This window comes from Gouania willdenowi, unplaced genomic scaffold (assembly GCF_900634775.1).
Source record: "Gouania willdenowi unplaced genomic scaffold, fGouWil2.1 scaffold_85_arrow_ctg1, whole genome shotgun sequence".
NCBI classification, from domain to species: domain Eukaryota; kingdom Metazoa; phylum Chordata; class Actinopteri; order Blenniiformes; family Gobiesocidae; genus Gouania; species Gouania willdenowi.
Window position 1 is genome coordinate 577,133 of NW_021145250.1, and position 21,268 is coordinate 598,400.

General features: G+C 37.3%; 2 protein-coding genes across 2 annotated transcripts in view; one reads left to right on the forward strand and one right to left on the reverse strand.

Moving 5' to 3' along the window:
- Nucleotides 1-2,478: 2,478 nt before the first annotated feature.
- LOC114460903 (vesicle-associated membrane protein 2-like) lies at nt 2,479-5,034 on the forward strand. Its single transcript, XM_028442773.1, has 4 exons — nt 2,479-2,483; nt 3,560-3,656; nt 3,734-3,892; nt 4,975-5,034. The coding sequence occupies exons 1-4, from the start codon at nt 2,479-2,481 to the stop codon at nt 5,032-5,034; spliced, it is 321 nt and encodes a 106-aa protein (XP_028298574.1).
- A 3,608-nt stretch (nt 5,035-8,642) lies between these two features.
- chd4a (chromodomain helicase DNA binding protein 4a) overlaps nt 8,643-21,268 on the reverse strand; it is a 29,254-nt gene continuing 16,628 nt past the window's right edge. Inside the window, 23 exon segments of the mRNA XM_028442812.1 lie at nt 8,643-8,942; nt 9,661-9,827; nt 10,014-10,209; nt 10,275-10,407; nt 10,500-10,608; nt 11,057-11,236; nt 11,303-11,359; nt 11,440-11,713; nt 11,796-11,905; nt 12,737-12,890; nt 12,978-13,122; nt 14,317-14,450; nt 14,529-14,620; nt 15,361-15,450; nt 15,543-15,717; nt 16,887-17,056; nt 17,136-17,274; nt 17,334-17,426; nt 18,033-18,157; nt 18,229-18,346; nt 18,428-18,559; nt 19,203-19,344; nt 20,720-20,885. Coding sequence (XP_028298613.1) covers nt 8,928-8,942; nt 9,661-9,827; nt 10,014-10,209; nt 10,275-10,407; nt 10,500-10,608; nt 11,057-11,236; nt 11,303-11,359; nt 11,440-11,713; nt 11,796-11,905; nt 12,737-12,890; nt 12,978-13,122; nt 14,317-14,450; nt 14,529-14,620; nt 15,361-15,450; nt 15,543-15,717; nt 16,887-17,056; nt 17,136-17,274; nt 17,334-17,426; nt 18,033-18,157; nt 18,229-18,346; nt 18,428-18,559; nt 19,203-19,344; nt 20,720-20,885 — 3,116 coding nt within the window. The 3' untranslated portion in view covers nt 8,643-8,927.

Consider the following 21,268-nt stretch of genomic DNA (forward strand, 5'->3'; position numbering starts at 1 on the left):
GGTAAGGCTATATTAAGGTATAGGACGCCACACAAAACGCAACGATTATCAGAAGTATTTATTAACAAAATCCTAAAAGTAGGAAGTAGTACAGAAGTAGGGAGGACATTGGGCTATCCCTATAGGGCCATCATCCACTCTCTAAACTACAAAAACATACAAAACACTAAACTACAGGAACACGACCAGAACTCTTCAGTCCAAACTAAAATAACAAACTTGCGAAGATCTCTCTCTACATGTCTGCTGCTGCTCAGTTTATGAGCTTCACTTCTTCTGGTCCTCTCAGCCCTTTATAAGCTCCTCCTCCCTCTCCTCCTGATTACTGATGTGAGTCAGGTGTGTAGGAAGGCACACAAAAGGAAGGCACACATTTTGGTGAAAAAATTTCAAACGCCTCAATTGTCAAACTTTTATGCCTTTCTAGACGTAAAATTTTGCCAAAAAATTCAAACGCCTCTAAGTGGAGAAAAGGCTATAGTAAGGCATAATTTTCAAAAAGTTCATAAAAATTGAGTTAACAGCATCATTAGACCCTAAAAACTACTACAAATATAAGGCACATACTTAAAATAGGCAGTAAAGAACAAAAAATGACAAAAATTAAAAAAGGAAATCGCCAAAAATCAGAGGTAAGGCTATAATAAGGCAGAAAATGAAAAATATTAGAATTTTTTTTAAAACTTATTTATTTTGAGATAAGTGTATATAAAGACTTTTTAAAAAACTAGATGAAATACTATAAACACATTAACACTGGGGCTAGAATCCAGTAAGACATAAAAATTAATTTCTGAGTTGGATTGACAGTATTTATAATGTATTGTGGTGTAGTACATATTATATTATATCAAAATGATATTATATTGTCTTATACTATATTATATTAACTATATTATATTAAACTATCTTATATTATATTACATTATATTGTTTTATATTATATTATATTATGCTAAACTAGATTATATTATATGTGTTGATTCATGGGTTTTGTGAGGAAATACACTTTGTTTAAAAGTGTTTATGAATATAAGATTACAATGTTTTGTTCTCATTATTAATACAAGTTCTCATCTTTAAACCTAAATTAAAAAAAAAAAACTTTAATATTTTATCATTGTCTTTTTTGGGAGGTATTAGGTTGAGAAATAAAAACTTAAATAATTATAAATCTTTGACATTTTTTTTAAATAGTTGTTTTGTTTTTACAGATTAATTTAATAATAATAAATCAATCAATCAATAGTAAATAAATTAATAATACTCATTCATATAAGCTAGAAAACCATTTGATGAGCCACTAATGATAATTAATGTGATAAATTAATATTTAGATCAAGTTTCTTCTACTGCAGTGCCCTCTAGTGGTTAAAAACTGAGACAATTTATGTATTTGTTTTCATTTCATTTATCAGAAAAACTTTATTTATAAACATTATCAATATACTCAGAATATCGGCCAATATTCTGACATAAAATGATCAAATGTAACATCGGTGGATTTCAGGATCACTTTTCACACCAATATTAATAAGAAATAAAAACATTGAAATAAAAAACATTCAATAAATAGATTAAAAATTATCAAATAAATATATATATATATATATATATTTTTTTTTAAGTTATCACAGGAAAAAATGATAGAAAAACCATTGAGGACAGAAAACACACCAAAGGACGACAAAAAAATATATTTGTTTTATTTATAATGACCAAACCAAAATAACAACAGTAAAAACACACTGAATGACTAAAATAGGCATCATCATCATCACCATCATCATCATCATCATCATCATCATCATCATCATCATCATCATCAGCTGACCTCTCTCTGATAATCTCCTGTATCAGACGACATGTGAGTATTCTTCATTTTTCACTGATTTTCCTTTGATTTTATGGTGAAAAAGTGAAATATTTCACACCAGGTGAAACACTTTTGGTTTTTTATGTCAAAGAAACGACATAAAAACACAGATTTATCGTATATTTGACATTTGTTCAGTGACTAAATCTCAGAGAGCCGTAACACAGGATTAAAAACATCTGTACTGGTTTTTATTCGTAGTTTACTGTTAGTTTTTAATGGTTTTGATGATGATTTGATGGTTTTTGAGTTTCATCCAAGGATCATTTAATGGGTTTTATGGTTGTTTCTACAGTTTTTGGTGTTTTTTATGTTTTATTTGATGGTTTGATGTTTGATGGGGGAGGGGAGTGTAGTATTAAAACGTTGATCTGCATCAGTCTGTACTGCACTAATCTGTGTGTGTGTGTGTGTGTTTTGTATCGTATGTGTGAGTAGATTATGTATTAATTACATTTATTTCATGAGATTTTTTATCGTTCTTTGTCACTTTTTGTGGTTTTGTGGTGATTTTTGGATAAAAATCATTATAACATTTATAAATAATATTGTTCACCAACATCACATTAATTCACTCTGAGAAAAACAAGGTTCTTATCATTATGGAGTGAAAGAAACAGACACTATCTATAATCCCTAAATATCTTCACTCCTCAGATGACTCAGCACTAATCGACCCGCATCATCTCATAACAGAGAGCTTTTAGCCTTTAGCATGCTAACGAGCCACACAGCAGGCTAATCAAAGCTAACCAACTCCACAGTATAATACCACACTAAGTTCATTAGTGAAGGAGGTGGAAACATCTTTAAGTTAAAGCTAAAGTATTTAAAATAATAAATAATAAACAATAAAACATAAATGAAAAGTTAAACCAGTTAGCAGTTAGCACTCTGTTAGCCGTCTGCTAGCAATTAACAGTGTGTTAGCTTTTTGCCGTCTATTGGCAGTTAGCATTCTATTAGCAGTCTGTTAGCATTTAGAGGTCTGTTACAGTTAGCAGTCTGTTAGCAGTTTATTAGCCGTTTATTAGCATTTAGCAGTCTGTTAGCAGTTAGAAGTCTGTTATCAGTTTATTAACCGTTTGTTAGCAGTTCGCAGTTTATTAGCATTTAGCAGTCTGTTAGCAGTTAGAAGTCTGTTAGCAGTTTACTAACTGTTTGTTAGCATTTGGCAGTCTGTTAGCAGTTAGAAGTCTGTTATCAGTTTATTAACCGTTTGTTAGCAGTTAGCAGTTTATTAGCATTTAGCAGTCTGTTAGCAGTTAGAAGTCTGTTAGCAGTTTATTAACCGTTTGTTAGCAGTTAGCAGTTTATTAGCATTTAGCAGTCTGTTAGTCATCTGCTAGCAGTTAGCAGTCTATTAGCCATTTGTTAGCATTTAGCAGTCTGTTACAGTTAGCAGTCTGTTAGCAGTTTATTAGCCGTTTATTAGCATTTAGCAGTCTGTTAGCAGTTAGAAGTCTGTTAGCAGTTTATTAACCGTTTGTTAGCAGTTAGCAGTTTATTAGCATTTAGCAGTCTGTTAGCAGTTAGAAGTCTGTTAGCAGTTTACTAACCGTTTGTTCGCATTTGGCAGTCTGATAGCAGTTTATTAGCATTTAGCAGTCTGTTAGCAGTTAACTGTTAGCTCTGTTAGTCAGTGCATTAGCCTCGTTTAACGCTAACTAAACTCTTCTTCAGGTCGAACCCTGAGGCGTCTGAGGGCGGCCCCCCCGCCCCCCCTCCCAACCTCACTAGTAACAGACGACTGCAGCAGACGCAGGCGCAGGTGGACGAGGTGAGAACGATAAACGGACGTTAGAATAACAAACATTATTATCCGCTAACGTCTGACTGAGACGTGTTCTCTAACAGGTCGTAGACATCATGCGCGTTAACGTGGACAAAGTCCTGGAGCGCGATCAGAAGCTGTCGGAGCTGGACGACCGCGCCGACGCCCTCCAGGCCGGAGCTTCACAGTTTGAGAGCAGCGCCGCTAAACTCAAGAATAAGTACTGGTGGAAAAACTGCAAGGTCAGCAAAAACACGTCAACATAACAATAATAAGTCAACATGACAACGTAATAATAATAACATGTCAACATAATAACAATATGTAAACATAATAATAAAATGTCAACATAATAATAATAATATAACATGTCAACATAATAATAATATGACAACATAATAATAATAATAATAATATAACATGTCTGTGTGATAGTTTGGTTGCACAAAAACAATAACTTTATGCCAATACATCAGCAAATCAATGTGAAAACACCAAAAACTTCTCATTCCTCCTTTAATATTATGAAGCTCCGCCCTCTCTCTGTTGTCCAATCCGCGCACAGATAGAGGGCGGGTTCATGTTTGATTGACAGGTCTGGATTAACAGGGATTAAAGAGCAGCTGTGAGTGGAATTCATCACTGAAACAAACAGTGTGTGGATTAATACACCACTGAAAATAGTCCCCATACACACACACACACACACACACACACACACACACACACACACACACACACACACACACACACACACACACACACACACTCTAATCTGACCTCTGTCATGTGATTTCCGCTCACAATGATTAAAAGACAAATATAACTAAGGGAAATCCTCACTTTTACTCCCTAAATAAATCAAAAAAATATTTTTAAATGTATAATATGTATAAATAAAGCAAAATTGTTCACATCAAACAAAAAGAAAATTTGTTTACATTATTTTTTATGCAAAATGTCTGTTATTAGTCTATTAGCAGTTAGCAGTCTGTTAGCATTACATTATTGTTTATGTAAAATGGGTTTTTAATGAATGAAACAAACTGTACTTTATCAAAAATATTTAAAAAAAATATATTTTTGTTTAATATTTTGGCAAAATTAGTCAAATCATCCTGACATAATTGTGAATAATTAAAAAAAATCCTTTAACTGAATTGAAGGCAACATCAAGCAACGTAAAACATTATTTAGTTTAAAAATAATAACAATTAATAGATTCAATATTAATCATTAATGAAAATACTTAATTGGCCAAATTTGGATGTTTTTTAATCTTCTATTTTATTTTATTCTTCTGTTTGTTTATTTTCTCTTTCAGATGATGATCATTATGGCGATAGTCGGAGTTATTTTTGCCGGAGTGATTTTCTGTGAGTAATAGAGTTTTTTTTTCGCACCGTTTTCATTTTATTTTAAGGGAAATTTGCAGCATAGATCTATAAACATAGAGCAGCAGACCGTGTTGTCACTGATTCTCACAGAGTTTTTCTGTGGTTTTTTTCTTCAGTGTATTTCTTCTACTGAGCGACTCTTCATCTTCACATCGTCTGACGTTTTCTCCAAAAACTCATTTTAATTATTATTGTGCTGCAGATTTTGTATTATTGTTGTTAAAATCCTTATTCTCAGATTACTGACACTGTGTTACAACACTAGGTGGCACTGTGTTACGTTTTCTGTTCGTCAGAAAAACAGACGAGTGACGTCATGTTGGAACTACAAAAGGACTATAACAAGAATCATGCAATGCTGTTTTCTAACACTAGAGGGTGTACTTAGTCTATTTACATGCTAACTATATAAATATATAATATATATTTATATAGTATACTGTATATTAGTATATATATTATATTAAATATATATATAAATTACAGTGGTTAAATAAAAAGCAAACTTTAACCTTAAAGCGCTCCGAGAAAATATACTAATTATTTACTTAAATAATCTATTTTTATTTCATTCTTAATTTTTCTGGGTATTGTGCAATACTATTTTCCAACACTAGAGGGTGAACTGTTAGATTTAATGAAGAGATATTTGGGATAAAATAATAAAAATCAAGGCTAGGAAAATGAATGTGAAGCTGCTGCTCACTTTATCTCTTTATTGTTGTTTACTTAGCAATACAACGAACATTTAAAATCAAAGATACGTGTGCGTTTAACATGCAAACGTTAACTTAAGCAAATAAGAAAAATTCTATCTAAGCAATATCATTGACGAGGTATAGCGTAACTTTCAGATGACAAACGTTAGCTGTTGTTTGCTGTCCAATCAGAGACTAATATATTGTCACGTAGAGTTCGGACTACAAAAATGGCTGAAACTTATCAACGCTAGTGGCGTGTAATACCGTTTGCCAAGACTAGGAGGCGAGTGAGTCAATTTTAATGGAGAGATATCAGAGAACAGAAAAACAAATAATAAAAATCAAGGCTGGGAAATTTAACGTGAAGCAGCTGCTCGTGTATCTTTATATCATTGTTGTTGTTGTTTACCTAGCAAGGCAACAAAAGTTTAAAATCAAATATACAATGTGCGCATTTAAGACGCAAATGTTAGGCAAATTAAAAAAAAAAAGAGTATTATTATTGCAGGCATATAACAACCTTCGGCTGTCCAATCAGAGAAACCGACTAAAATGTTGTCCCATAGAGTTCGGACTACAAAAACAGCCTACGCATATCAATGCTAGTAGCGTGTAATACCGTTTTCCAACACTAGAGGGTCACTACTGCATAACAGAGCAATAAAGTGATTTAAAAAATCAAATGTTAACATCTACTTTGAGCTAATAAAGATGAAACGGGGAGGATAAAAACATTTACTACCGAGTCATTGTCTGAGTCTAACTATGCTGCCCCCTGGTGGATCAGTGCATCCACTGCAACTGTGGGACAAACTGGTGCTTTTAAAGATTATGACCTGAAGAAAGCACTTATTAATTTATGTAGACATTTTGTTTCTGTTGAACTTGTGCTTCAGTTTGGTTCTTTTCCTCACTTTGTGTTATTTTTTGGGGGTTAGCTACGAAGCGAGATTACCTCTTATCTCGCTAACTTCTGAGATTTAATCAGTGTGTGCTGTCCTACGAAGCTCGCTAACGTCTTATGGAGCTAAATCACCATGGTAACTTAGGCTGAACAGCTAACCTGGTCGAGAGCAGGTTTTGTTTTGGCTCGGATCTGATGGAGTACTAAAGCCCCGCCTCCTGACCAATCAGTTCTCTTAGAAAGCGAGCTGTCCATTGTTGGAAGATCCTGGTTGGTGCAGATCTGACAGCTCCGTTTAGGAAAGAAGATTATTAATTATAAATGTAATCCTTTCATTTACTGATGACGTCCTTTAGGAAAGATAGAGATTTATATCTGATGGACTGATCTATAGTCAGCTGATGAAGTCATTAATTAATCAATTTATTAATTCATACTATAATACGCTGACAGCATCATCAGGAACATACCACAGTGAAACAATGTGTTCTCATCCCTGTGTGTGAATAGTTCTACTTGAATAGAAACACGTGTGTGCTGTAATAAAGTTTAACTGATCAGAGCGCTGTGCATTTTTCATCCAATGGATTCATATCATAAATAATCTGACACTTTTACACATTCACAGAGTTGGTGATTTGCTACCAGCATTCCCTTATGGTGCGCTGCACTAACACTGTTGCTCTTCACTGTCATCATTAATTTAAATTAATTATATTTATTTATGATCATAAAATGTTCCTCCTGTAAATACGCTCGATCTGCCAGGTTCTCCATTGATTGGTCAGACGCTGCAAGCTCCACCCCTTTTGTGAACGCGCACGTACCGAGGTTGAAATCACTTGACTTAATATAGCGTGTTGTTATCGACCTTCATAGGACAGCTTCTCTCTGACAGGGAATGTTTGGTTAGTTGAATCCAGCTAACAGAGATGAATCCATAGATTCATAGTATAGGGCCTTTATGTTTATTGTCCAATAATTTGGGTTTTTATTATTATTGTGAATGTGCTTTTATCCACTTGTTACTGTAACTTTTCTTTATGTAGTGAAATAAACGTGTTCAGGTTGAATGATCTTTGACTGAATGTGTTCAAAAAATAAAAGTGTGTTTGTGAGAAATGTGTGAAGAATTGTTATTTTCATTTTCCACAACATGAAGTGAAAAATCTCGGTTTTTGAGTTAAATCTGGTGAAATTCAATCGTTTTTATAATTTGTTCTTAACCAAATAAATATAGGGGACTAAATTCAAATAAAAATAAACGAATAAATGATCATATTTGTATTTTCTTTTTTATTTCCACTTTTCAGTAATCAATCTATAATTAATTTTTGCATTTTCTAATTTAATGATGTATTTCTATTTTAACCAGTATTTTTTTTTTATTTCATTTGAAATTTTTAATGTTCCTTTTTTTCACATTTATTTGTTCATTTAATTTAAATATTAGCAGGTTTGTTTCCATAAATAAGGCAGGATGAAGAATTTTTTGATTCTCACTAAAAGCTAAATTTAAGGTACAAGTATAAATAATATATATTCACATCTCTTTTAGGGGCTTCATGGAATCAAATCAACTAGTCACTAGATAACATGTCCACTAGTCAAACTGTAACACCGATGTGTCAGAAAGCGCAGCAGTTACAACATAACATGATTACTAGTTTAACCAGAACACCGACGGGCCCAGGAGTGCTCAACGTATCACAAGGGAACATGATCACCAGTTTACCCATAACACCAACTGGTCTGACCACTCAGTGTGTCAGACACTAGTAACAAGATAACATCGTTACTAATCTGACTGTAACATCACATCCACGCACAGTCACCAGATAACATGATCACCAATGGAAACAGGACTAATGATGGACACATGAAGGGTGCTAATGTTGCTAATGGTGTTACGGGTGGACTAGTCGTCATGTTATATTGTGACCGTGGTGTAAATCAAATGTAAACAGAGTTTTTTGTCGAACATTTTTTATTTAGGTCCCAAAAAACCATCATAATAACATTATATCAATAATATTAATACAGAAGTTGAAAAAAGAGGAAAAAATAAAAGAGCTTTTCTGCCTTTTCTTCAGCTGTCGGGATTTGATCCGCCAGAAAAACTTTGAGTTCGTTTGAAAAAAGGAGGGAAAAAAAAACAAGTGAAGTGGGCGTGGCTTCAAGCTTGGCGGTGCTGTCTGTCATTCTTCTGTGCACCAATCAGGAATGTCGAGCTGAGGCTGAGGGGGCGGGGCTTATCGAGGTAAAGAGTCAGGTTTTACTGCTGCGACATCTGTGGAGGAAACAACGTGAGAACATTATAGATAATAGTTATAGATCAGTTATAGATAAATATCTATAGATAATAGTCATAGATAATAGTTATAGATCACAAAACGGTACCCTTCATAAAACTATCATAAAAATGTTGAATATAAATATTTTTTCACATCAGATCTTTTCAAGAACTTTAGACCTAACCGAAAGTTTGTCATATTTTTTTTGTCATAAAACTATTTTTTTCAATGACAAAAACACAAAATGTAATTTTTTTTTCAAAAATTAGATCAAAAATTAAATATTTGGTATGAAGTTATTACAGCCTTGAGTAGATCAATAATTACAGGAACATTGATTTTGAGGCATTATTACTTTTAGAGCTATGAGCGTATAAGTAAGACAATCGTACCCATTACACACACCTTCACACACACACACACACACACACACACACAACTCCTCTATGTGTCATCATGCATTTTGAAAGGGGGCGGGGTCATCTCATCTAAAAGCTGTTTTCCGTATAATTTAAAGGTAGAGGCTTAGATTAATTATACTATATGTTAATATAACTGTATATCCAGAATATGTGGTTATAATGGGAGTTACCAAACACAAAGAGTGTCTTCTGTTCTATACATGTTGCCATAAAAGTGATCATGGAATTATGAACGTGCCCAACAGCGCTGGTGAGAACCCCGCTAATGCTAATGCTAATGCTAAGTGTTTACCTGCTGCTGTGTCTGTGTGTCTGGTCCTCTGCTGGCCAGACGACTCAGGATGTTCCTCTCAGACATCTGCAGTCTGACGGCCACGGGCGGTATCCTAGCGATGGTGGCGGGGAGGCGGGTCACGTCTGCCTTCATGTCGCTAAGTAGCTCCTCCAGTTGCTTCAGCACTGAAACACGTTAGCATACACGTTAGCACACAATATAACCATCACAGACCAGTGTAAACCAGTATAACCCATTTATATTTATATATAAACGTTAATCGCTAACCTAGCATAGCCACTGACTATCATCAGATTTCCAAATGTAGATGTATGTTTGTAAACAGTAAAGTTGTGGGCGTGTACTGGTACCTTTGTGCAGGACGGCGTTGGCTGGTTTGTTCCCAGACATGGACTCCTTACTGAGGTGCTGGTGAGACTCAGCCAAACACTCCACCTCACTGAAGCGTGTGTTGAGGGCCATGGAGGGGTGGGACGGGTCCTCGGACATGTTCAGGTACGCCGCTCGTCTCAGCTGCTCCTCAATCACCAGCGCCTGCTCCAGGAGCTGAACAGGAAGTGGTCAGAACACGGCCCACTACACAGGAAGTAGAACTCTTCTTCTTCTCTTACCTTAAACCTTCGGGCCAGGAACTTGTTCTTGATCTCCAGGAAGTTCCCTCGGTTCATCTCTCCTTTGAACGGCTCGTTGAGGATGACGAACTTCACGTCGTTCTGGATGTCCTGCCAGCGGGCGTAGCCGTGTCTGAGGGGCGGGGTCAAGGTCCCTGTACGTACTCTGATTGGATCAAAAACATGCATGCCCCTCCCAGTGCGGTATGGCGTAGGAAAGGATACTGGATGATGCCGGCCAGCAGCCAGTAGTCGTGGCGTCGGTGCCAGATCTCGTTGGTTTTCTTGGTGACGGTAGCGGCTCGTTCTTCATTCTGCCATAAGGAGTGCAGCTCTGAGGGGGCGGAGTCACAGAACACCAATCAGCATCAAGACGCAGCACTTAGTGACTAAAGTGTTTATGATTTATGACATTTATATTATTATTTATAATATTAACAGTTATTTCATTAACATTTATATAACATTTACACTGTTATCTATAACAATAACATTGACATTATAATATATATATATATAACAATAATATTTACATTATTACTTATAAAATTAACATTTACATGATTATTTATAACATTAACATTTTATTATTATTTTCATTTCTGAAACAATTTCTCGTGTTTCAAAAAAGTCCAAGAGGAAAATATGTAAGAATTTTATTTGAAAATATATTTAAATGAGTTATTATTTGTAAAAATCCAATCAAATGTAATTAATTTATGTAAAAGTTCAATAACTTAATTAGCATTAGCATTAGCCTCCTGTTTTGTACTTCTGATCACCTGTGAATCCTCCGTCTGCGATGTTGAACATGAAGCGTGTTTTGACCTTCTTCTTCTCCTCGCTGACTCCGCCCACCGGGGTCGGTGCAGCGCCCACAGAGGCCGAGGCCCCGCCCTCTTTGCTGCCATCGCCGTTCTGCATTTTGATTGGCTCTTCGGGCTTCGGCGTTTCCTTCACATCTGCAGGAGGTCAAAGGTCAACGGCTGAACTGGTAGAGTGTGTGCGTGTTTTTGTGTGTGTGGTACCTTTCTTTTCGTCTACAGGAGGCGACGTTTCCATCTTCTCTTCTTTCTTTTCTTCAGCTACAAACAAACAAACAAACGTTTATCTTCATGTTTATTTTGATCTAAATCTACGTTAAATAAAAATGAAGCTCGTTCACCTTTGACCTCTGTCTCGTCTGGTTTGACCTCTGCTTTTGTCTCCGTTGGCGACTCAGCATCCTCTGGCTCCTCCTCCTCACTCTTCTTCACCTTCTCTCCCTCCTCTTCCTCCTCCTCCTCTCCCTCAGCCTCTCCGTTGCTGGGTTTGTCCGTCTCCATCGGCTGCTCCCCGTTACTCTTCTTCTCTGGTGGTTCGGCCTCGGCCGCGCTCTTCTTCTCTTTCTCCTTCTCTTTCTCCTCCTCCTCGTCCTCGTCGTCCGGGATGGCGATCACCTGAGGGGGCGGAGTCACAGGTGAGTGAGTTTAAAGGTCACCTGATGATTGCGCTACAGGGAATGAACTGAGGACGTTTTACCTCGTCGTCTTTCCCAGAGTCTGCTCCGTTCTTCTCTGGTTCTCCCTCCTTCTCCTTCTTCACGTCTTTCTCTCCGTCTTTAACGGACTCGTCGCTCTTTGACTCGTCGACTGGAAACAAACAAATAAACATGTTCACAACAAAGCAGTAGAACAAGAAGGTCTAATTCATTTTAGTTCAGGGGCCAAATATGTTAATTATAATAATATCAACATTATTGTGCCATAGTTTACATTTCTATGTAAACATATATTTTTATTTCATTATGAATAGTTATTAAATATTTTATAATTTGTGGAAAATTTAAAGATTTTGTAAGAATTTTGACTTTGATCAGGAAGAGAAGTGAAATGTAGTGGATTTTATTTAATATGAAAATATTTTAATAATTATTAACTACGTATGTGTGAGACGTAAAACTGTAACATAATTCACCAGGTTTGTGTTTAATTTCAATGGAATGAACAGTTTTTTGTAGAATTTCTGTGGAATTCTATAGAATTACAAATAAAGGTCAATTATCTGAACTCAATTACATTTCAATTATGATTACAACATATTTAACATTTACATTGTTATTCATAACATTTACATTGTTATTCATAACATTTACATTATTATTTATAATATTAACATTATTATATAAAATTAACATTATTAATACTAACATTAACATTATTAATACTAACATTAACATTTACATTATTATAACATTAACATAATTATTTATAACATTAACATTATTATATAACAATTATATTATTATTATTATACAACTGACAATATTATTAACAACATTTACATAATTATTTATAATAATTACCATTATTATTTATAACATTACTATTTACATTACTATATGACAATAACATGCACATTATTATTCACAACTTTAGCATTTACATTGTTATTTATAACATGTTTTAATGTGTGTGTGTTACCTGTAGCAGGTGTGTTAGGTTGTGTATCTGCTGGTGTTCCTGTTGAAGGTGTTTTTCCAGGTGATTCAGGCTGAGCTGCAGCTCGTTTGTTTTCCTCCAGTTCAGCCATCCACGGCATCGACCACTGACCGTTCACGTGCTCAAACTCCTGCACCTGCAACAGGAAGTAGACCATGAGCATCACACACACACACACGCGCACACACACGCACACACACATTGCTTTGGTTTGTTTGTTTACCTTCTTGCGTATGAGCGACATGACACCGATGCGTGTGAGGACGTGTTGGCGGGAAAGTCCTTCCCTGGGAACGCCGTCAGCAAACGTCTCCGCTCCGTCAGCACCAGGTTCACAGAGGTGACGCATGAACAGGGACACGTACGCTCTGAGAGAGAGAGATTAAAGACTTCCTGTCACATGGTCTGTGTTCAACATCTCATTGTCAGTGTCACATCTAAATGAGTACGTAAGTATGAAAACATTAAGTAGGTGAAAAATAACCAGATGTAGACTTTAAGTGTGCACACTAGTCATACTAGTGATGCATTGGGAGCTGAATGTCAAGCTAAAATAAATCACTAACCGTGCCAGAGAAAGGAAATGTAATTGAAAAAAAGAGGAATAATTAGTTTAAACTGGCAAATAATGGACAAGACAAATTGTGAATGTAGTTAAATTGGCAAAAATAATCATGAAATATGGTGAAAGAGGTTCAAAGTGACAATAATGGACCAACATATGTGACATTAGGTGTAAAAGTGATAGAAAGGGTTTATAAGTGCTGAATATGTCTGGAAAGTGGAAAAATGTGTAGAAAAGACATTGAAATAGAGGAAATGTAGCAAAAATACATTAAAAGGAGCAAAAATATGGCAAGAAAAAGTGATGAAAATAGGTTAAAATATGGTGAGTTTGGTGAATTTGCAGAAAAAAAATAAAAATAAGCAAAAATAAGCTCAAAATCAGGAATAAAATTAGTTAAAAGTGATGAAAAATGGTGGAAAAGTTGGTGAAATGGGATTTTAAAAAGCACAGAAATTGGTTTAAAGTTGCAAATTAGAAAAAAATTACAAAAAACTGTCAAAAAATGGGTTCAAAGTGTCAATATTGGAACAATTGGTTTAAACTGGCAAATAATGGGGATGACAAATCATGACAAATGTGGTTAAATTGTCAAAAATAAGCATGAAATGTGGTGAAAAGAAATGAAAAGTGACAGTAATTAGGTGGGAAAAGTGGTAGAAATGGTTTATAAAAGCTGAAAATGTCACTTTCAAGACATTTCTGTAATGTATCAAAAATGTACTAAAAGGAGCAAAAATACGGCAAGAAAAAGTGATGAAAATATGTTAAAATATGGTGAGTTTGGTGAAGTTGCAGTACTGTCGTTTTTTGTGTATGTGTTTTATTTTCATTTCCATGTTTGTTATGTTGTATAATAACATCTGCATTCTTAAAAGAATCTGTTTATGATAAACAATGAAGATGTAATATTTCTGACTGGTTTATATATTTTGTTTGCAATATAAAAAAGAAATAAAAAAATGCTCCCACAGCTTCCTGTCACATGGTAACGTACTTGAACTCCTTCTCTGATTTTCCGCGCAGGTCTCTGACCAGCCACTGAGTGGTGAAGGCGTCCTGGGGGGGCATCCCATAACGCATCACTGCGTTCAGGAAGGCCTTCCTCTGCCGGGAGTTAAAGCCCAACACCTGGAGGAGAAGAAGAAGAATCTGATGGTCAGAGATGAACGACTCCACTCAGGTACTGATCACGTGACCAACGCTCACCTCTATGTTGCCTCCCACTCTGGCCAGCAGGGGGGGCAGTGGTTTGTCTTTGTCGCTCCTCGGGCCCCTCCTGTTCAGACGCCGTGAGTTGGCTGAAAGCAGGAACACGGTTATTTTCACAATAAAAAGTAGAAAAATAACTTTTTAGAGGCAGAAAAAACAAACTCATTTCTAATAAAAGGGTTCTCAACCGTGGGGTCAAGACCCCATTTGTGGTTGAGAGACACTGGGAAGAGGGTCGCCAGATGCTTTCAAGAATCAAAGAATATTTTCTGAACAATTTGAGCCAATTTTTGCTTATTTTTACCATTTTACTGCAACTACACCAACTGCACCATATTTTAATCTATTTTCTTGCCATATTTTTGCTACATTATTCCCATTTCTGACACTCCTACATCACATTTCTGCAAATTTTTCCACTTTCCAGACATGTTCAGCACTTATAAACACTTTCCACCACTTTTCCACCTAATGTCACATATATTGACCCATTATCACGTTTAACCTCTTTTCACCATATTTCATGCTTATTTTTGCCAATTTAACCACATTCACCATTTGTCATGCCCATTATTTGTTCCTACTTCCTTTAAATTACATTACCCCTTCCCCTTTCCCCCACTTTTAAGCCAATAATGACACTTTAAACCCTTTTAAACACTATTTCTGACCAATTTTGCAACTTTAAACCAGTTTCTGTGGTTTTTAAAATGTCATTTCACCACCTTTTGAACATTGAACTCATTTTATTTCTGATTAAAACAAGGATTTCTATCTTTATGATGACTTCATACTAAAAGGTTGAGAAGGAAGTCGTATAAACATTCACCTTCTGTCCTCTCATCAAAGTCTTCGTCTCCTTCTTCAGATGCCACGGAGTAATCGGACTGACCGTCGGACTGGTCATCCTGCCAGTCGGCTGTGACGCACACACACACAGACGTCATTAAAAGCTGCTCACACACTCCTTCCTGCGTGTGTGTGTGCTAACGTGCAGTGACTCACGCTCACCTCTGTCCTCCTGGGAGCCGTCGTTGTAGTTGACCTGTTTACGGATGCGTTTTCCTTTCCCCAGGTTTCGTGCCAGGTCCTCCTGCTGCTGCTCGTAGTGATGCCTCAGCAGTTTCTCCCAGTAGTCGGGGTCCACGCTCTCCTCCTGTTTGATGATCTCCCTCTGCACCTCCTCCTCCTGGGACACAGGAAACACATTCACATCGATCAATGATCTACCGTCACTACAGAAATACAAAGATAAAACCTAACCACTACGGAGAGAAAAATCATCATCTCAGAATTCAGATTTTTATGGTAAATAATTTAAAAGTTTAACACTTTTTTATATAATAATGAAGCACTTTTTAAAAATCACTTTAACATCATTAAAAAAAACTCACTTTAAAGGACTTTTTGACCCATAAAAGTTATTTTAAATGATTCCTCAGGTCAAGCTACAGCGTTGACAGCATCAATGCTCTGAGCAAAGCTTCCCTCTTGAAATACTGACTATGTAAGTTTAGAGAGACGGACCGTCTTTGGCCAGGTCATGTGACCTGGAGAACGTTTCACTTTACGGCAGTCATGTGACCAAGGCTCAGATATAGTCATTGGGCTAAAAGGCTTTTGCTAGTATATTTCTGCCAGTTCGACTCCTGATCATGGCCGTGGCCAGAAAAAAGTTTAAAACTGCTTCTGAGGAGGCTAAAAAGACGCCGCCGAGAGCCGGCCCGCCTTCCGCCCGGCGCCGGACACCGACCTGCGCACGCCGGGTCGCCCGTCCCCCGGGCCGACCCCTGGCGAGGAGAGAAGTGCGATGCCAATCCTTATCCCTAAGCTACAGGTCAACTACTGTCTGCATACACAACCAAAAGACAAAGGAGGCGGGCCCGGACTGACTGACTGTTGATTTTTGCGATGGTGCTGCGGCGCTTGCGGCCACTATGGGTGCTTGACGTGAAAGTTACAGGTCTAGCGCCCCCTAGTGGCCAAAAGTTACAGTGTGCCTTTAAAATAATGAAAACATTTAAAAATTTAATTAAAAAACCTCACTTTAAAATAATGAAAAGTCAGTTCTGTGCAGCTAATGATCTTAATTAATCGAGCAGTTCCTGTGATGAACTGAAGGTGGCAGTGTTTGATCTGTTTTCTTAATTACGCCCCTGGTTCTGAGCTACAACATGTTTTTTTTGTTGCTTTGTTTTCTTTTGTCTTTTGATTTTCTTTTTGAAAGAATTATTTTGAATACAAGTTTAGACATTACAAAGGACATTACGTTTGGAAGAAATGTGCTTGTATTGTTAGGGAATGTTTGTTGTACTTTTTTGAAAACAAACATAAATAAATAAGTGAGACGCTGACCTCCTCCTCCTCGTCTTTCACCACGTACTGAGCCACTTTGAACGAACTCAGGTACTCGTTCATGCTCTGCAGCTCTTTGTCGTCCGTGGCGTCCTGGTTCCGGTCCAGGAGGCGGTCGATGGCCTTGTCGTCGTAGTGGATCACGCTGCTGTCCTCCTCTTTGTTCTCACCTGGGGCGGCACACACGAGGGGTGGGGGGTTAGTGGGGCTGCTCTGAGCTCATACCTCATGGCGTTCACCGCTCATCACCTTCAAGTTCGTCTTTGAACAGCTGCTCCGTTCCAAACTTCAGGATGTCGTCTAGCTCCTGTTTGGACATGGAACCGGTCTTTGATCCCAGACCAGGTCGCACCACCAGGTGGGTCAGCATCATCTTCTTCTTGGCCACCTGTGAGGAAGACGATGTTTCAGACCAGGACCAGCTCTCAGAGTGAGATCTCTCCATACCTGAGTGATTCTCTCCTCCACCGACGCCTTCGTCACAAAGCGATAAATCATCACCTTCTTGTTCTGACCGATTCGATGAGCTCTGCTGAAGGCCTGGACAAAAATATCATTAAACACAATTATAGAATACATTTATATAACACACAAAAATAAAAACATAAACTGAAAATGGGTGGACAAAAATTTTTAAAAGTTATTTAAACTAAAACTTTATTTATATTAAAATAAAAAAACCATGCTATTTTATCCATGAATTCTTATAAAGATATGTAAATGTATTTTTGTGTAAAAAAGATTCCATCCTTTAAAAAAAAAAATTAATGGATAATTAAAACAATTGCTAATTTTCCAAAAATTATTTTACTTTCATCACCAAGGGTTAGCATTGAACTTGTACGATAAATATTCGTAGAGATATAGAAACTTTAGATCTTTGACACTTGACGCGACCTTCACAATAAAGGTCGACTGCACATCCTTAACATTGTCCCTATGAGACGACATGTCATTAGTGCTGCATTAAGAGCCTAGGAGGAGTTTTAAGACAAAGGAGTTACAGAAGAAAAATAATAACTCCTACGATTACAATTTTCAATTACCAAATACAATTATGAAAGAAGTTTGAAAACATCAAAGGCTTCCTGTCGACCTGAACAAAGTGTAAACCCTAAAGGAGAGAGAAACGCGTGCGTAGCGTACCTGGATGTCGTTGTGGGGGTTCCAGTCTGAGTCGTAGATGATGACGGTGTCGGCCGTGGCCAGGTTAATACCCAGACCTCCAGCCCTGGTCGACAGCAGGAAGGCAAACTGTGGAGCACCAGGAGCTGGGGGACACAGGGGCGAGTTAGAGGGGCCACAGAGGGAGGAGAGAGAGAGTGGTCGTGTCTAAACTGACCGTTGAAGCGATCGATGGCCTCCTGCCTCATCCCTCCTGTGATGCCTCCATCGATCCTCTCGTACTTGTAGCCTTCGTTCTCCAGGAAGTCCTCCAGCAGGTCCAGCATCTTGGTCATCTGCAGAGAAGAGAAGAGGGGAGGGGCTTAGCTTCAGAGCGCTACGTAGGTTGGTGTGTGTGTGCGTCGTCGACCTCTAACCTGAGAGAAGATGAGCACACGATGTCCTCCGTCCTTGAGCTTCCTCATCATCTTCATCAGTAGCAGCAGCTTCCCTGCAGCCTTGGTGAGAGCCTGTCCTTCGTACATGCCGTTGGGCAGCCTCGGAGCTTCCTGTTGGAGGTCGCCACATATTAGTTTCACAATAAAATCACACGTTTCACATTTAACCCCAAAGTGGCATTAATGTGACACGGTTTAAAAGATGACAATGATTTCTCACATTTCATGGCAAACAAAGACATTTAAGGTCGTTTCTATTCACGTTTCTGAGGAAAATTTACTGTAACTTCTGTAGTATATGTTTAAAATGACTTTTTAATGAAAAATACAAAACGCACTTTCAAATAATGAAAAATAAAAACCGAACAAAAACTTACTTTAAAATAATCAAAGATAAAAAACATCACTTTAGGATATGTTGCAACTTTTTTTAAACTTAAAATTGAAAGTGTGACTTATACAATGGTGCGACTTATGTCAATTCTATCAATTCAAATTCAGCGTGACCATCAATTACTTTAGTAAATCACCATTGAGGGTGTAGACGTCTTACTTCCTTTAAAAGTCCCAAATTCTATAAAACTCTGACGCGCTCTGACTACTACATTATTTGCAGAAATAGATTGAATTTGCAAAACCTTGACATTTTTTTGCAAATTATCCCACAGAATTCTGTCAAATTACATTGAATTTATAGACAACTGCTTCCAAATTTGATTAAATTAACGCTAAGCTGTGTCTGTAGGGGGCGTACCATGGCGGCTCCGGGGAAGAGGTAGGGATGGTTGCAGCACTTCTTCAGGTCCATGACCACGTTGAGGAGCGACACTTGGTTTCCTCCTCCTTTGGTGTTCAGAGCATCAAAGTTCTTGGTCAGGATGAACTTGTAGTATTTCCTGAAAACAGAAAAACGTTCCTTTATTTATTCTGAGACAGATTCCAGGGAGTGTTGAAGTGGAAAAACACGGTGACAAAAACACACGAGACACAAAACAACAACAAAGTTAGAAAAAGAAAGATAAAAAACTACCTACAAATCACACCAAACGCACAAAAACAAATCAAAAGCTACAAAAACACCAAAAATGACAAAACTATCTCAAAAGACACAAGATGACAGTGCAGAGGCAGAAACTGTGCACATGCTGCTGCAGTTGAGTAGGAACTAGTTTGCTGAAATCTTCATGAAGCAGGTGAGAGAGTAAAACTGGCAGGAAATACAAAAACACACAAAAAAATCTAAAAGAAAATACACAACATGACATGACGATGAAAATACACAAAACAACAAAAAACCCACAAAACAATAACTAAAATGTGCAAAAATACTCCAGAAACATAAAACAACAACAAAAGTACAAAAATAAATGTAATGCACAAAATGAAAATACGCAAAACAACAAAAATACAAAAAACAAAGAAAATAAAAGAAAACTGAACTAAAAACACAAAATAAACAAAAACAACGAGAAGAAAATATTAATAGCGCAATAACAAAAACTCAAGAAAAAAAACCACACAAGTTTAAGGACAGTAACTCTTGTTGTAGAGCAGAGGTCCCCAACCCCTGGGATGCGGACCGGTACCAGTCCGTGTGTCAACTGGTACCGGGTCGCACACACAGAATATATCATTTATATTATTTCCGTTGTATTTATTATGGAAGCATGAACGATGTTTTGGAAAATCATCGGATTCTCTCTCCTACATTTGTCTGTGACACATGTCAAGGTTCCTGCCTCGGTCATTGGCTGGAGCATCCCCTTTAAAGCACATCTTAAAGGGGATGCTCCGGTCGGTAATTTACAGCTGCAGTAAAACCTTCCAGATAGCAAAATGAACAAAAAACTTTATTTATTGCGACAGGTAGTTCCCACGCACCATAATATACGACTCTCTGATGAGGCAATGAAGCCTTCAAAATGTTCTGCCACTTGTGAACCAAACATTCTGCATTAAAAAACAAGCCTTTGGAATATTTTACATGAAGAAAAGTGTGAACAAGACAAACAGATGCAATGGTGAGTTGTATTTTTCATGCACTTTATATTTGTTTTTGTGGCGTATCTTCTGATGAAGGCATGTTTAACTTTGACGCTGTTAATAAAGTTGTCCACACAATGAATTCACCTTTATTATTATATTTAGAAAATGACATCTTAAAGGCAGGTCTGAGAAAACCTTATCTGACATTAAACTGGTCCATGGGACAAAAAATGTTGGGGACCACTGTGGTGTGTGGTGTGGTGACGGTGTTAACTGGTGACTTACTTCTGCATGGGGCTGAGCTCCACACGTACGATCAGCTCAGTCTTTGACGGCATGTGTTTGAAGACGTCGGCCTTCAGTCTGCGCAGCATGTGAGGACCCAGCATGTCATGGAGCTTCTTAATCTGATCCTCCTTCGCTATGTCGGCAAAGGCCCTCCAGAAACAACCTCCAGTTTACTGGGAACACATCAGTATATACAATTACAATCCCCACTCCCTCAGTTTATAAATTAGCCATTACCACCCCACTCCCTCATTGATAACCAATGACACCCACTCCATCAGTTTATACCATTACAACAAACCCCACTCACTCAGTATTACCATTAAACCCCACTCCCTCATTTATACCAATTACACCCAACTCCCTCAGTTGATACCATTACACCCCACTCCCTCAGTTTAAGATACCATTACCCCCACTCACCCAGGAATAGACCATTAACACCCCACTCCCCTCAGTTTATACCAATGACACCCCACTCCCGCAGTGTATACCATTAAATACCATTACAACACAAAACAACCCTACATTACACCCCACTCCCTC